The 17,018-nt window shown below is 43.1% G+C and overlaps 1 protein-coding gene across 1 annotated transcript in view; it reads right to left on the bottom strand.

The window, feature by feature from the left end:
- Positions 1-9,834: 9,834 nt before the first annotated feature.
- The window catches only part of scaf4a (SR-related CTD-associated factor 4a), a 36,812-nt gene continuing 29,628 nt past the window's right edge, over positions 9,835-17,018 (bottom strand). The window contains exons 16-20 of the mRNA XM_029766745.1: positions 16,810-16,925; positions 14,565-14,760; positions 13,997-14,101; positions 10,897-11,410; positions 9,835-9,874 (exon numbers count right to left, since the gene is read on the bottom strand). Coding sequence (XP_029622605.1) covers positions 9,835-9,874; positions 10,897-11,410; positions 13,997-14,101; positions 14,565-14,760; positions 16,810-16,925 — 971 coding nt within the window. The remainder of the gene's footprint in view (positions 9,875-10,896; positions 11,411-13,996; positions 14,102-14,564; positions 14,761-16,809; positions 16,926-17,018) is intronic.

The following is a 17,018-nucleotide window of genomic DNA, read 5'->3' as shown; positions in this document are numbered from 1 at the left end:
CTGAGAGTCATAATGTAATGAACTGAGAGTCATAATGTAATGAACTGAGTCATAATGTAATGAACTGAGAGTCATAATGTAATGAACTGAGAGTCATAATGTAATGAACTGAGAGTCATGATGTAATGAACTGAGAGTCATAATGTAATGAACTGAGAGTCATAATGTAATGGAACTGAGAGTCATAATGTAATGAACTGAGAGTCATAATGTAATGAAGAGTCATGATGTAATGAACTGAGAGTCATAATGTAATGAACTGAGAGTCATAATGTAATGGAACTGAGAATCATGATGTAATGAACTGAGAGTCATAATGTAATGAACTGAGAATCATGATGTAATGAACTCTTAACCCTGACTCCTCCATTGCAAGACGAAGGGTATTTCTGATCTTACATCTTTGTTTATGTAGGCCGTCATTGTACATAAGAATATGTTCTTAACTGACTTGCCTAGTTAAAAGGTGTAATAAAAATACATAAATATTATTATTCAGGATACTCAAGTCGTTCCAACAGATAAAGACTGATTGTAATATACCCAATAATTTTTTTATTTTTTTTTAAGTATCTCCAATTTAGACATTTTGTAAAGGGCCAGAAGAAAGTGGGTAAACTACGTTTTCAAATTATTCAAAACATTTATTCTAATCCTACTGCTCAGAGGGGTTTAATCTTCAATGTATATTCTATCTTGTCAAGCAGAAGTGCCTCATCCTATGACACATTTTTTAGATTTTAGTCATTTAGCAGACGCTCTTATCCAGAGCGACTTACAGTAGTGAATGCAGACATTTCATACATTTAATCTCATGCATTTATTTTTTATTTTTTGTACTGACACATTGAGACATATTTGGCAGAGAGACATTGGGAGTCCATTTGGTGATGAAGACTTGACCGCTAACTGCGAAAGGATCTACCCCGATTGTAACTCTATAAAAATACAAGAACTCCATTTTAAAATCTTGCATAGAACCAGTTCGCCTTAACAAAATGTTTACCGGTGCATCACATTTATGTTTCACATGTCAACAAGATAGTGGCACCTTTCTGCATGTATTTGTTGGACAACAGAATCCAGTTTTATTAGAATGAGGTTCATTTTACACATTTAGAAGATCTTAGACAATTTGCTCGTTCACCAAACATACTGTTCTGGTTTATTTAGCCCCCCAAAAAATGGTTTCTGTTATTATGTTCAACACCTGAAATACCGTCTGCGAGGATGTGGCTTTCTCAGGCTTCATCTATTTTACCACTAGAGAAAAACTTTTGACCTGCGCCAGAGTACTTGAAAAGTTCTGAAAGATCTGGTCACCATCGATTAGTTCAGATTGTTATTTAGTCACATGCACAGGGCTGTAGATATAGTTACGGGTACAGTGAAATACTTCAGCTCCGAGCTCCAACAGTGCAGAGGTGAATAAAACAATAAAACATATTTTATACATATATATATACATATACACACACACACATTTTTACATTTTAGTCATTTAGCAGACGCTCTTATCCAGAGCGACTTACAGTAGTGAATGCATAATTTTTTTTTTTCTGTGCTGGCCCCCCGTGGGAATCGAACCCACAACCCTGGCGTTGCAAACACCATGCTCTACCAACTGAGACACACACACACACACACACACACACACACACACACACACACACACACACACACACACACACACACACACACACACACACACACACACACACACACACACACACACACACACACACACACACACACACACACACACACACACACACACACACACACACTCAAACGTTTGGACACACCTACTCATTCAAGGGTTTTTCTTTATTTTTACTATTTTCTACATTGTAAAATATTTGTGAAGACATCAAAACTATGAAATAACACATACGGAATCATGTAGTAACCAAAAAAAGTGTTAAATAAATCAAAACATATTTTATATTTGAGATTCTTCAAAGTAGCCACCCTTTGCACATTTTTGGCATTCTGTCAACCAGCTTGATGAGGTAGTCACCTGGAATGCATTTCAATTAACAGGTGTGCCTTGTTAAAAGTTAATTTGTGGAATTTCTTTCCTTCTTAACACGTTTGAGACAATCAGTTGTGTTGTGACAAGGTAGGGATGGTAGACAGAAGATAGCCCTATTTGGTAAAAGACCAAGTACATATTATGGCAAGAACAGCTCAATGAACAGCTCAAATAAGCAAAGAGAAACGCCAGTCCATCATTACTTTAATGTCACACCCTGATCTGTTTCACCTGTCTTTGTGATTTTTCTCCACCCCTCCAGGTGTCGCCCATCTTCCCCATTATCCCCTGTGTATTTATACCTGTGTTCTCTGTCTGTTGCCAGTTCGTTCTGTTCATTCATACCTACCAGCGTTTTCCCCCTTGCTCCTGTACTCTGGATTACTGACCTATGCCTGCCCTGACCCTGAGCCTATTTGCTAGTTTTCCCAGTTTTGACCTTTCTGCCTGCCCTGACCCTGGGCCTGTCTGCTGTCCTGTACCTTCGCCCCACTACTCTGGATTACCAACCTCTGCCTGCCCTGACCCCGTCTGCCGTCCTGTACCTTCGACTGCCCATGTTCAAATTAATTAACTTTTATTACTTCGACATAGTCTGTCTTACCTTCAAACGTGTTACTTTAAGACATGAAGGTCAGTCAATCGGAAAAATTTCAAGAACTTTGAAAGTTTCTTCAAATACAGTTGCAAAAAACATCAAGCGTTATGATGAAACTGCCACAGGAAAGGAAGACCCAGAGTTACGCAGAGGAGATGTTCATTAAAGGTTAACTGCACCTCAGATTGCAGCCCAAATAAATGCTTCACAGAGTTAAAAGTTACAGACACATCTCAACATCAACTGTTCAGAGAAGACTGCGTGAATCAGGCCTTCATGTTGGAAAAGCATTCCAGGTGAAGCTGGTTGAGAGAATGCCAAGAGTGTGCAAAGCTGTCATCAAGGCAAAGGGTGACTACTTTGAAGAATATAAAATATATTTTGATTTGTAAAACACTTTTTTGGTTACTACATGATTCCATATGTGTTATTTCATCATTTTGATGTCTTCACTATTATTCTACAATGTAGAAAATAGCAAAAATAAAGAAAAACCCTTGAATGAGTAGGTGTGTCCAAACTTTTAACTGGTACTGTACATATTACGTCAACTACCTCTACCACTGCACATTGACTCGGTAGTGGTACCCCTTGTATGTATATCGCCTTGTTATTTTACTGTGTTACTATGAACTTTTGAGCACATTTTTGGTTAAGGGCTTGTAAGTAAGCATTTCACGGTAAAGTCTACACCTGTTGTATTCGGCCATGTGACAAATACATGCGATTTGGCTTGGCTCGGATAAGGCTACTTTATCTTAAATCAATTTACAGTTAACACACACACACACACACACAGTACCAGACCTTGGTTCAAATACTATTTAAATTAAATTCACATACTTCAAAATGTAAGTATTCAGATATATTTTATTTGAAAATACAAGTATTGGAAAGTGTTGCTTTTGTATTTGAAAATACTCCAAAAACACAGATTATTTTCAAATACAAATTAATACTCCCGTGCATTTGGACCCAGGTCCTTATTAAGAGTATTTGAAATAATGTATTTGAAAATATTGTAGCGACCTTAACCCAAGAGAGGTGTGTACACGTGAAGGACTTGGGTTAGAGAAGTTTGGGGACAGGCTCTCCCGGAGGAAGTGGGGGGTGGGGTATTGTAGTGACCTGAACCAAACTTCTAGCAACCTCATCAAGAGGTTCAGACCTCTTGGCGTAACGGTTATGTTAAGGTGTTTGCTTGACAGTTGTTGGGACACGAGTTCGAGTGCTGGTCGGGGCTACCCCCGAATTCGCTACAATACTTTCAAATACATCCAATTAAAGTCGTTGATTTCAGCCACATTATTAGGAAATACTCAAAATACAGTAAATAGGTATATTTAAATAAATAATAAAATACACAAGTCTATATAGTACTATGTCTAGGGTATATGTGTTAACTTTAAAAATCAGCTTACTTCTGACCCTGTTTTACAACATTGGAGTTGTAGGTTTGGTATCAAGAATAAACCGATTAAAAATTGGGTCAAACTGGAACAACTAAAACACATAACCACTCTGGTTTTCTACGACACTAGCTAGATCTCCTCTGGATTTTCTCAAACTAGCCAGCTTCAATTAGCTTCACATTCCAGCTCGGAATCCATAATTTAGTAGTGCTATTTTAAACGCACCAACAACAAAAAAACAAAAACTTGTGATTTAATAAAATATTTCTCTAATGAAGGGGAATGATGAGGTAATGTTTGGCGAGAGGGAGAGAATCTGATTACAAACTCGATAAATGGAGTTATCCTGCACCAGAACAGGTTCATATTGAAGGATTCGTTGCCATAGAAATATACTTGGCTAAAAAAGGTGAGTCGTGCGACTAGTTATCCCGAGTTGAACTCAAAAGGTTGACCAAAGTTACCTCGCAGACTAATCAAACCTGATTCACAGTATTGGGGTCAGGGGAAAAACGGATTACTCTACCACCTTCCGATGTACAACCAGCACGGATCATAAATCTGGTGATATGGATTAAACTTTACATGGATATGATGAACTCTGGTCATGTAAATTAAATTAAATCACGCGTTTTACCCCCCCCCCCCCCCCCCACGGGGGGCCAGCACAGAAAAATAATGTATGAAATGAAATGTATGCATTCACTACTGTAAGTCGCTCTGGATAAGGGCGTCTGCTAAATGACTAAAATGTAAATGTAAAATGTAATTTGTATCCTAAAATCCTGCAACAGACTGGCGTCCTGTCCAGAGGGTGTACGCCTGCCTGTCCATCATGCTGCCTCACGCTACAGAAACGAGATACAGTGCCTTAGGAAAGTATTCAGGCAACTTTAGTTTTTACACATTTTGTTACGTTACAGCCTTATTCTAAAATGTATTAAATAAAAAAAAATCCTCAGCAATCTACACACAATACCCCACAATGAGAAAACGCGTTTAGAATTTTTTGCAAACACAAAAATACCTTATTTCCATAAGTATTCAGACCCTTTGCTATGAGACTAAATTGAGCTCAGGTGCATCCTGTTTCCATTGATCATCCTTGAGATGTTTCTACAACTTGATTGGAGTCCACCTGTGGTAAATTCATTTGATTGGACATGATATGGAAATGCACACACCTGTCTACATAAGGTCCTACAGTTGACAGAGCATCAGAGCAAAAACCAAACTATGAGGTCGAAGGAATTGTCTGTGGAGCTCCGAGACAGGATTGTGTCGAGGCACAGATCTGGGGAAGGGTAACAAAACATTTCTGCTACATTGAAGGTCCCCAAGAACACAGTGGCCTCCATTCTTAAATGGAATAAGTTTGGAACCACCAAGACTCTTCCTAGAGCTGGCCGCCCGGCCAAACTGATCAATCGGGGATGAAGGGCCTTGGTCAGGGAGGTGACCAAGAACCCGATGGTGACTCTGGCAGAGTTCCACAGTTCCTCTGTGGAGATGGGAGAACCTTCCAGAAGGACAACCATCTCTGCAGCACTCCACCAATCAGGCCTTTATGGTAGAGTGGCCAGAGGGAAGCCACTCCTCAGTAAAAGGCACATGACAGCCCGCTTGGAGTTTGCCAAAAGGCACCTAAAGACTCTCAGACCACGATAAACACGATTCTCTGGTCTGATGAAACCAAGATTGAACTCTTTGGCCTGAATGCCAAGCGTCACATCTGGAGGAAACCTGGCATCATCCCTATGGTGAAGCATGGTGGTGGCAGCATCATGCTGTGGGGATGTTTTTCAGCGGCAGGATAGAGGGAAAGATGAACGGAGCAAAGTACAGTGAGATGCTTGATGAAAACCTGCTCCAGAGCACTCAGGACCTCAGACTGGGGTGAAGGTTCACCCTCCAACAGGACAACGACCCTAAACACACAGCCAAGACAACACAGGAGTGACTTCGGGACAAGTCTCTGAATGTCCTTGAGTGGCCCAGTCAGAGCCCGGACTTGAACCCGATCGAACATCTCTGGAGAGACCTGAAAATAGCTGTGCAGCAACACTCCCCATCCAACCTGGCAGAACTTGAGAGGATCTACAGAGAAGAATGGGAGAAACTCACCAAATACAGGTGTGCCAAGCTTGTAACGTCCCAAGAAGACTGGGTGCTGTAATCGCTGCCAAAGGTGCTTCAACAAAGTACTGAATAATTATGTAAATGTGATTTGTTTTTGGGGTTGTTTTACATATGAGCAAAAATGTCTATAAAACTGTTTTTGCTTTGTGTTATGGGGTAGTGTGTAGATTGCTAAAAAAAAAAAAAAAAGTCATCAATTTTAGAATAAGGCTGTAATGTAACAAAATGTGGAAAAGTCAAGGGGTCTGAATACTTTCTGAAGACCATGTAGGCTCCTGCCCTATGGGCCATTCCGGTTCAGATAAGGCCACTTTCCAGTTCACACAGTTCTATAGGTCTAGTATGCCTATCAATCTAGTATAACTTGGCCAATACAGGTGTCAAACCCTCAACACCAGTGTTGTAACACAGGGTCAGATATAAGCTGATTAAAAGTTGGATCAACAAACAAACCTGACATACGGACCCTGTTGAAAAACTTTAGGAGGAAGATAGAAATACATCCCCCTGTCCTTCCTGAGGTTTTCAAGCAAGAACACTCTACATAAAGACCACTTCTAAGGTCTGAAAACATCTAACAAACTTTGATTTTGTAGTGAAATATCACTTCAAAAAAGTTTTGATAACAGATTAGTTATTGAGCTCAGCAAAGAAGAAGGGGTGACTTTTTCCTCATCATGGTTTGAGAAATCAAAAAAAAAAAAATCAACAAATCAGAAAAAGGCTAGGTCTGGTACGAAAATAGTTTATTATTAAAAACAATTTCCCTATCGCTGAAATATTGGGAGATTTTATTCCATTGTTTCTTTCTTTTAACTTAAAAATGAAACAAACTTTTCATATCCTAAAGCCTTGCTCTAACATTTACCAGTTAAAAAAAAAACATTACAGCAAAAAAAAGGGCCTTTTGTTCATTTTTTTTCATGTCGTGATACTCAAAATTAACAACATATTGAGTGGCAACTGGCAATAAAAAGCATATTTACAGCATCTAAACGCCTTCAGACCTCTCTCTTCATCCGGGTCGTATTCATTAGTGCGCACCGTAGCAAAACGCTTTGCAGCAGAAAGCAAAAATGAGCGTTTCTTATTGGACAAGTTCAGGTAGCTCCTCCCTGTTTCAGTCCATTTTATTCCATTTGGTACCTAATGAATACAACCCTGAATTGAACTTGGTTTGTCAGTGTTTAATAACAACATTCCAGCTCCAAAAGTGGGCGTAGTTACCCAGAGGTCAGGGGTCAGAGTCAGTTAGATAAAAAAACACTAAAAACAGTCCTTTCAGTTACAGTATGGACACCTGGCTTCCTTTCTTTACCTTGTCCGCAACAGATTGGACAAGTGAACAAACACATCTACCACATTGCTTTGTTTGTGTCACAACTGGCACCCTATTTGGAATAGAATGCATCTGTTGTCTATTCAGAGCAGGAAGTGGAGGAGACGAGAAGAGATTATTTAGATCACCCTGTCCCAACAATACTTTCTATAAAAAATTTTAAAAAAAAGTAATTTCCTCGTCTCCTTTCCTTCATGACCACTGATGGGTGTAAGGACCGGATGGGTTTTAGTTGACATCATATTACTGCTGATGCCTAGCACATCTTCTCTCTGTAGTGTGGTCACGAAGGAGAGGAGACAAGTGAAGCAGGCCATTGAGAGACTATTAGGGAAAATATGTAGAAGTGACGTGATCCAGGATCAGATATTCAATACATCCCAAAATGGCACCTTACAGTACACCGACCAGGGCCCCCAGGGGACATATCCAGGGCTTTCGGGAAAGTATTCAGACCCTTTTACTTTCTCCATTTAGATACAGCCTTATTCTAAAATTTCTTAAATTGTTGTTGTTTTTTTAAAACATCAATCTACACACAATACCCCATAATCACAAATCAAAAAGTTTGTTTTGAAATTTTAGCAAAATATATATTAAAAAAACAATACAGAAATACCTTATTTACATAAGTATTCAGACCCTTTGCTATGAGACTCTAAATTGAGCTCAGGTGCATCCTGTTTCCATTGATCATCCTTGAGATGTTTCTACAACTTGATTGGGGATATTTCGATTGGACATGAAAAACATCCCCACATGGACATGAATTCAATTGATTGGATGTGATTTGGAAAGGCACACACCTGTTTTGGAATTGTCCATAGAGCTGAGGCAGGATTGTGTCGAGGCACAGATCTGGGGAAGGGTACCAAAACATTCCTGCTGCATTGAAGGTCCCCAAGAAAAGAGTGGCCTCCATCATTCTTAAATGGAATAAGTTTGGAACCACCAAGACTCTTCCTAGAGCTGGTCGCCCGGCCAAACTGAGCAATCGGGGGAGAAGGGCCTTGGTCAGGGAGGTGACCAAGAACCTGATGGTCACTCTGACAGAGCTCCAGAGTTCCTCTGTGTAGATGGGAGAACCTTCCAGAAGGACAACTATCTCTGCAGCACTCCACCAATCAGGCCTTTATGGTAGAGTGGCCAGACTGAAGCCACTCCTCTGTGAAAGGCAAATGACAGCCCACTTGGAGTTTGCCAAAAGGCACCTAAAGGATTCTGACCATGAGAAACAAGATTCTCTGGTCTGATGAAACCAAGATTGAACACTTTGGCCTGAATGCCAAGCGTCACATCTGGAGGGAACCTGGCACCATCCCTATGGTGAAGCATGGTGGTGGCAGCATCATGCTGTGGGGATGTTTTTCAGCGGCAGGGACTGGGAGACTAGTCAGGATCGAGGTAAAGATGAACGGAGCAAAGTACAGTGAGATGCTTGATGAAAACCTCAGACTGGGGTGAAGGTTCACCCTCCAACAGGACAACGACCCTAAACACACAGCCAAGACAACACAGGAGTGACTTCGGGACAAGTCTCTGAATGTCCTCGAGTTGCCCAGCCAGAGCCCAGACTTGAACCCGATCGAACATCTCTGGAGAGACATTAAAATAGCTGTGTAGCGACACTCCCCATTCAACCTGACAGAACTTGAGAGGATCTGCAGAGAATAAATGGGAGAAACTCCCCAAATACAGGTGTGCCAAGCTTGTAGCATCATACCCAAGAAGACTCAAGGCTGTAATCGCTGCCAAAAGTGCTTCAACAAAGTACTGAGTAAAGGGTCTGAATACTTATGTAAATGTGATATCAGTTTTTTATTTATAATGTTTGCAAACATTTCTAAAAAAAACTGTTTTTTTACTTTGTAATTGTGGAGTATTGTCTGTAGATTTAACAGGGGGGAATATTTAATCAATTTTAGAATAAGGCTGTAACGTAACAAAATGTTGAAAAAGTCAAGGGGTCTGAATACTTTCCGAATGCTCTGTATATTACCATCCCCTATGACTAAGGTTACAACTGGAGGGATAAGGGGAATCCGATTCTATATCTGTGGTTGAGGGGCAACATCAAACTAGCCTGGTCCCAGATCCGTTTCTGCTCTTGACAACTCCATTGCTGTAAATCTCAAGCCAAACATGACAATTCCATAAAGAGTTAGTGACAGGAGGCAGAAACAGACTGGTACCTAGGCTAACATTAAAAATAAAAAGGTTTCAATTTGGTAGCCACTAGGCTATGACTGCCTCAGTCTCCTGTGTCTCAGCCACATGTGTTTTCTCTACGGGGTGAGGTTGACTTGTAGGTTCAGATACACACGCCACCACAGGCTGTTCTGTAGCAGTCACTTCAACAGGGAGACCAGAGGGTTCTGATTCCACCTTCTGTTGGGATTGGAAGGGTTCTACGGTGGAATCTTTAGAATCTGTAGGAGGTTCTTTAGAGGGTTCTGTCGTAGCAGCAGCAACAACAGTAGTAGTAGTAGGTGGGGGGTTTTCTGTGTTGTGGTCGTCAGAGTTCCGGAGCTTGAGTTCCACGTTCTCTGGTTCTACATCGGCTTTGTCTCCTAGTCGATCGTCTGTGTCCCAACGAGATGTCCTCTCTCTGTTCCTCGGTCGCCTCTGCCTGTCTCCCTCTCCTCCCTCACTCCTGCCACGCCCCCTCTCTCCTACCTCTCCTCTACCTCTCCCCCTCTCTCCTACCCCCCTTTCTCCTACCTCTCCTCTACCCCTCTCTCCTACCTCTCCTCTACCTCTACCCCTCTCTCCTACCCCCCTTTCTCCTACCTCTCCTCTACCTCTCCCCCTCTCTCCTACACCCCTTTCTACTACCTCTCCTCTACCTCTCCCCCTCTCTCCTACCTCTCCTCCGTCTCCTCTACCTCTCCCCCTCTCTCCTACACCCCTTTCTCCTACCTCTCCTCTACCTCTCCCCCTCTCTCCTACCTCTCCTCTCTCTCCTCTACCTCTCCCCCTCTCTCCCAACCCCCTCTCTCCTACCTCTCCTCTACCTCGCCCCCTCTCTCCCAACCCCCTTTCTCCTACCTCTCCTCTCCCCCTCTCCCCTACCTCTGATCCTCTACCTCGCTCCCTCTCTCCTCCTGCACTCCTTCCGCGCTCAGTCTCTCCTCCGTCTCCTCCTCTCCCTCGCTCCCTCTCTCCATCAGGACTGCTTCGTCTCTCTCTCCAGTCCCGCCTGTCTCTATCTCTCTCCCACCCTCCCCCTCCTCTCGGCTCTCCCCCATCCTCCTGCCACCCCCCAAACCTTTCCCTTCCCTCCATCCTTTCTCCCCATCCTCCTCCTCCTCCCCCTCCGTCCCCAAACCGCCTCCCCCCTCCACCAAACCTCTCCCTCTCTCTATCCCTCTCCCAGTCCCTCTCTCTCTCCCTGTCTGGATCTCTGTCCCTAAACCCAGGTCTCTCCCCCCTGAAGGGCCCCCTCCCCTCAATCTCCTCCGGCCCATCTGGCCCTCGAGGGCCCCCCCTCATGAAGGGTGGTGGGGGCCCCCCAGGGATGGGCCCGTGGGGAGGGAAGGGACCCCTCATGGGATGGGAAGGGGGCATGCCCATCCCAAACCCACGTGGGCCCCCGGGCGGTGGAGGAGGGCCATCGTGGTGCATCATGTGAGGGTGGGGGCCCCTGTTGGGGGGCATCATCTGGGGTGGCATGTTGTGGTGGGGGGGGCCCCGAGGGGGGTGGGGGCCATGTGGGCCACCGTGGGGAGGAGGGAAGCGCTGCATGTGAGGTGGGGGGAGGACCGGACCAGGAGAGTGGACTGGGGGGCGCTGGAGGGGGATCATGCCGGGGCGAGCCCCAAGAAGACCTCCAGACAGTGGGATGGGACCGCCTGGTGAGCCCCCTGGAGGACCAGGGACCTGGTTACCTGATGAGGGAACAGAGACAGAGAATACAGCTTTAATATACATGTTCTGATAAACATCTACCAGGTAACTACTAGACTACTAGAGACAGTAACATGGTCTGATAAACATCTACCAGGTAACTACTAGACTACTAGAGACAGTAACATGTTCTGATAAACATCTACCAGGTAACTACTAGAGACAGTAACATGGTCTGATAAACATCTACCAGGTAACTACTAGAGACAGTAACATGGTCTGATAAACATCTACCAGGTAACTACTAGAGACAGTAACATGGTCTGATAAACATCTACCAGGTAACTACTAGAGACAGTAACATGGTCTGATAAACATCTACCATGTAACTACTAGACTACTAGAGACAGTAACATGGTCTGATAAACATCTACCAGGTAACTACTAGACTACTAGAGACAGTAACATGGTCTGATAAACATCTACCAGGTAACTACTAGACTACTAGAGACAGTAACATGGTCTGATAAACATCTACCAGGTAACTACTAGAGACAGTAACATGGTCTGATAAACATCTACCAGGTAACTACTAGAGACAGTAACATGGTCTGATAAACATCTACCAGGTAACTACTAGACTACTAGTGACTAACATGGCAGTCCGCTGTGCTGGTATGTGTGGTCCTTGTCTTCCACAGAGGTTCGCTCAGGACTCCATGCTGTGCAAAACACATATTTACTCCTTAACCTGTTGGGGCTAGGAGGCAGTATTTTCACGGCCGGATAAAAAAACGTACCCGATTTAAACTGGTTACTACTCTTGCCCAGAAACGAGAATATGCATATAATTAGTAGATTTGGATAAAAAACACTCTGAAGTTTCTAAAACTGTTTGAATGGTGTCTGTGAGTGTAACAGAACTCATATGGCAGGCAAAAACCTGAGAAGATTCCATGCAGGAAGAGCCCTGTCTGACAATTTGTTGTCCTTCTGTTGCATCTCTATCGACATTACAGCATCTGTGCTGTTACATGACACTTTCTAAGGCTTCCATTGGCTCTCTAAAGCGTTCAGAAAGCGGAATGACGTGTCTCCTGTCTCTGGGCAAAGTACAGCACCAGAGTTGGTAAGTGGCCTGCCTGGGGACAGTGAGACAGATGCGCGTTCACGAGACTTCTCAATTTTTTTTCTTTCAGTCTTTGAATGAATACAATGTTGTCCGGTTGGAATATTATCGCTATTTTACGAGAAAAATAGCATAAAAATTGATTTTAAACAGTGTTTGACATGCTTCTAAGTACGGTAATGGAATATTTTGACATTTTTTGTCACGAAATGCGCTCGCGCGTTACCCTTCGGATAGTGACCTGAACGCACGAACAAAACTGAGGTATTTGGATATAACTATGGATTATTTGGAACCAAAACAACATTTGTTGTTGAAGTAGAAGTCCTGGGAGTGCATTCTGACGAAGAACAGCAAAAGTAATCCAATTTTTCTAATAGTAATTCTGAGTTTAGGTTGCCCCAAACTTGGTGGGTGTCAAACTAGCTAGCCTGTGATGGCCGAGCTATGTACTCAGAATATTGCAAAATGTGCTTTCGCCGAAAAGCTATTTTTAAATCTGACATAGCGTTTGCATAAAGGAGTTCTGTATCTATAATTATTAAAATAATTGTTATGTATTTTGTCAACGTTTATCATGATTAATTTAGTAAATTCACCGAAAGTTTTCGGTGGGTATGCTAGTTCTGAACATCACATGTAAAAAGCTGGTTTTTGATATAAATATGAACTTGATTGAACAAAACATGCATGTATTGTATAACATAATGTCCTAGGAGTGTCATCTGATGAAGATCATCAAAGGTTAGTGCTGCATTTAGCTGTGGTTTTGGTTTTTGTGACATATATGCTTGCTTTGAAAATGGCTGTGTGATTATTTTTGGCAGGGTACTCTCCTGACATAATCTAATGTTTTGCTTTCGTTGTAAAGCCTTTTTGAAATCGGACAGTGTGGTTAGATTAACGAGAGTCTTGTCTTTAAAATGGTGTAAAATAGTCATATGTTTGAGAAATTCAAGTTATAGCATTTTTGAGGTATTTGTATTTCGTGCCACGCGATTCCACTGGCTATTGACTAGGTGGGACGCTAACGTCCCACTGGCCCAGAGAGGTTAAAGACCCTCACTTTACTTCCAACCTACTCTCTCTGCCCTTCCCAACCTACTCTCTCTGCCCTTCCCAACCTACTCTCTCTGCCCTTCCCAACCTACTCTCTCTGCCCTTCCCAACCTACTCTCTCTGCCCTTCCCAACCTACTCTCTCTGCCCTTCCCAACCTACTCTCTCTGCCCTTCCCAACCTACTCTCTCTGCCCTTCCCAACCTACTCTCTCTGCCCTTCCCAACCTACTCTCTCTGCCCTTCCCAACCTACTCTCTCTGCCCTTCCCAACCTACTCTCTCTGCCCTTCCCAACCTACTCTCTCTGCCCTTCCCAACCTACTCTCTCTGCCCTTCCCAACCTACTCTCTCTGCCCTTCCCAACCTACTCTCTGCCCACCTAATCTACAACCTTTAGTAAAGGACTATTCTACTATGATCTCTGGTTAAGGTTACAAACCCAGGCCGGCTGGATCCAGAGACAGCTCAACTACCCCTACACCTCCTGCTGCTGAGGGAGGGGGGCCAGAGGGGCCCAGGGGCATCGACCCAGGCGGAAGGAAACCTGGTGGAGAGAGAGAGAGAGAGAGAACAGTACTATTAGAGAGGAGAGAGAAAGACTCAGGCTTGTGAGATGGACAGCTTTATATAGATACAGTAGATAGATTGATGTGTTTGAAAATGAGTGATTGAAATAGAGGGAGAGAGAAGAGAGAGAGAGCTATCTTGATAGAGAGAGAGATCTTGATAGAGAGATATCGAGACAGATGTTTTGATAGAGAAAGGTTTTGATAGAGAGATGTCTTGAGAGATCTTGATAGAGATAGAGACAGAGATGTTTTGATAGAGAGAGATATCTTGATAGAGAGATAGAGACAGATGTTTTGATAGAGATGTCTTGAGAGAGAGAGAGATCTTGATAGAGAGATAGAGATGTTTTGATAGAGAGATGTCTTGAGAGAGAGATATCGAGACAGAGATGTTTTGATAGAGAAAGGTTTTGATAGAGCGATATCTTGTAGTGTTACCTGGTGGCATCATCTGCATGGGGTTGAACCTTGGTCCCGGTCTCATGAAGGACGGAGGAGGTCCGGGTGGGACACCAGGGGGGAAGGAAGGGGGAGGCAGGCCCATGGGGGGACCACCAGGAGGGCCAGGGGGGAAGGAGGGGTGCTGCTGGAGAGAACCTACACCTCCCATGGACTGTACCTGTACCGGATGTACCTGAGGTAGAGGAGACGACGAGGAAGGAGCCTGTTAGACTGAGGGTTGTAAATTGACCCAAGTGGAACCCACTAAAATGGCACCCTATTCACTAAATATTGGAGAAGACTCTGGTCTAAAGTAGTGTACTATATAGGGAATAGGGTGCCATAGGACTCTGGTCTAAAGTAGTGCACTATATAGGGAATAGGGTGCCATAGGACTCTGGTCTAAAGTAGTGCACTATATAGGGAATAGGGTGCCATAGGACTCTGGTCTAAAGTAGTGCACTATATAGGGAATAGGGTGCCATAGGACTCTGGTCTAAAGTAGTGCACTATATAGGGAATAGGGTGCCATAGGACTCTGGTCTAAAGTAGTGCACTGTCATGACATTGGCCTGTGGGTAAGGTTTATGACCCCCCCCCCATAAATACCTTTCTCCCTCCCCCTCTCTGACCCTACTGAAAGACTGGAATAGCCTGTGTTAAATATAGAGAGTCTGGGAACATCAAACAAATGGGGAAAAGGAACCATATTTTGGTAATAAAACCAGTTGGAAATATGCTTGATAACGTAATGAGTATGTATGTCAGTTCGGTTGTCATCTGAGACATTATGACTGATGACAGGACGACATAAACTGTACCTGAGAAAGTATACACCCTCTAGTTATCAGAGTAACATGGAATTGTTATGCAATTGAAATGTTTGATATTGAAATTGTTTGTTAGGAGATTAAATGTAATTTTAGCTTCCAAATGAGAGAATTGGTTTTTCATAAGGAAAGTGCCCTGCTTGATCAGTGGCCCACCCCTGTGAAGAGACAGGGGTTATAAACGATGAAACACATCCTTCCCCCTCTCCACTATATAAGCCTTTGACGAAAAGATAACCACATTGTTCCAGTACGTGAGGTCTGCAGCCTCTACGTTAGAAGGACACACATGTCAAGTACAGAGCTAAGCCAACCTCGGCGTGAGCTTTGGTGGCGAATGGTATGAACTTTGAGCTTAATCACTACAGAAGTGATACTTCCTAGCCGTTGAGTTAGCAGCGGCCGCTGTAGAAGTGGGCTAGGAAAGGACGGACGACGGATCCAGTCTAACAAACAGACGAAGATACCACCACGTATCCAATTTACCACCAGAGACATTCTCCCAAGGACAGGAAGATCTGTTGGCCAACCCGGCCAGCATCTACGACCAATATACCGAAGCGCAGCTCAGAGTAAATATTTATTGCATTTTCCTTTTCCAAATGGGCGGTAATTTAGTAATGCATAAGATAATGTATTTACAATAGCATAGCTGCTGTTTGTTTGTTCCTAAGTCTTCCCGCTCTTTCATTCAAGCCCAACCCCCCTTTCCTTTGTGTAACCAGGTTCCGTCCACCGGGATGTTTTCTGTATGACATCATTGGTGTTCTGTGTATTTGTAATTCTGTGTGATTAGTTAGGTATTTAGTAAATAAATAATTAAACCCAATTTTGTATTGCTGATTCAACTTGTTAGCCAGGGTTCGTGAAGATAGCCAAGAATTTACAACTTTCATTATGAGACTGAAAATAAGATAAGGGTTAATATTGACTGCTATCGATGTAAAATATTACTAAGTATTTTAAGAGTTTATTCGGAAGATAACGGCTCTATAAACGTTCTTCCGTGGTGCCCCGACTTTCTAGTTAATTACATTTACATGATTAGCTTAATCAGGTAATATTAATTACAGAGAAATAATTTTATAGGTTAGCATGTCATATCACTTAATCCGGCATAGCCAAAGACACGACAGCACTATTTAGGGAATAGGGTGCCATAGGGCTCTGGTCTAAAGTAGTGCACTATATATAGGGAATAGGGTGCCATAGGGCTCTGGTCTAAAGTAGTGCACTATATAGGGAATAGGGTGCCATAGGGCTCTGGTCTAAAGTAGTGCACTATATAGGGAATAGGGTTCCATACAGAATCTGAAAACTGTGTGAGCCCACTGAGGTAGAGCCCAGGCTTGGGAGATAAGCATAGGTATGTATAAAAAAAGGGAACAAACTAAAATATAAAGTAAAAATACCGGAGTGGCTACAGGTGCGGTCCCAGCTGTGTCCTCCACCGTGGCTAACGGCTCAGAGCGGCCATTTTCTCTGAACTCCTCTGGTGTCTCCTGGTTGTTCTGAACACTCCTCCACTCTGTCAAACAAGGGACACCTGGTCAGACTGTGTGTGTGTGTGTGTGTGTGTGTGTGTGTCTATGTATGTCTATGTGTGTGTGTGTGTGTGTCT

The sequence above is a fragment of the Salmo trutta genome, chromosome 12 (assembly GCF_901001165.1).
Source record: "Salmo trutta chromosome 12, fSalTru1.1, whole genome shotgun sequence".
Classification (NCBI taxonomy): domain Eukaryota; kingdom Metazoa; phylum Chordata; class Actinopteri; order Salmoniformes; family Salmonidae; genus Salmo; species Salmo trutta.
The sequence above is the reverse complement of the archived record's forward strand: the minus strand, read 5'-3'. Positions and strand labels throughout refer to the sequence as shown.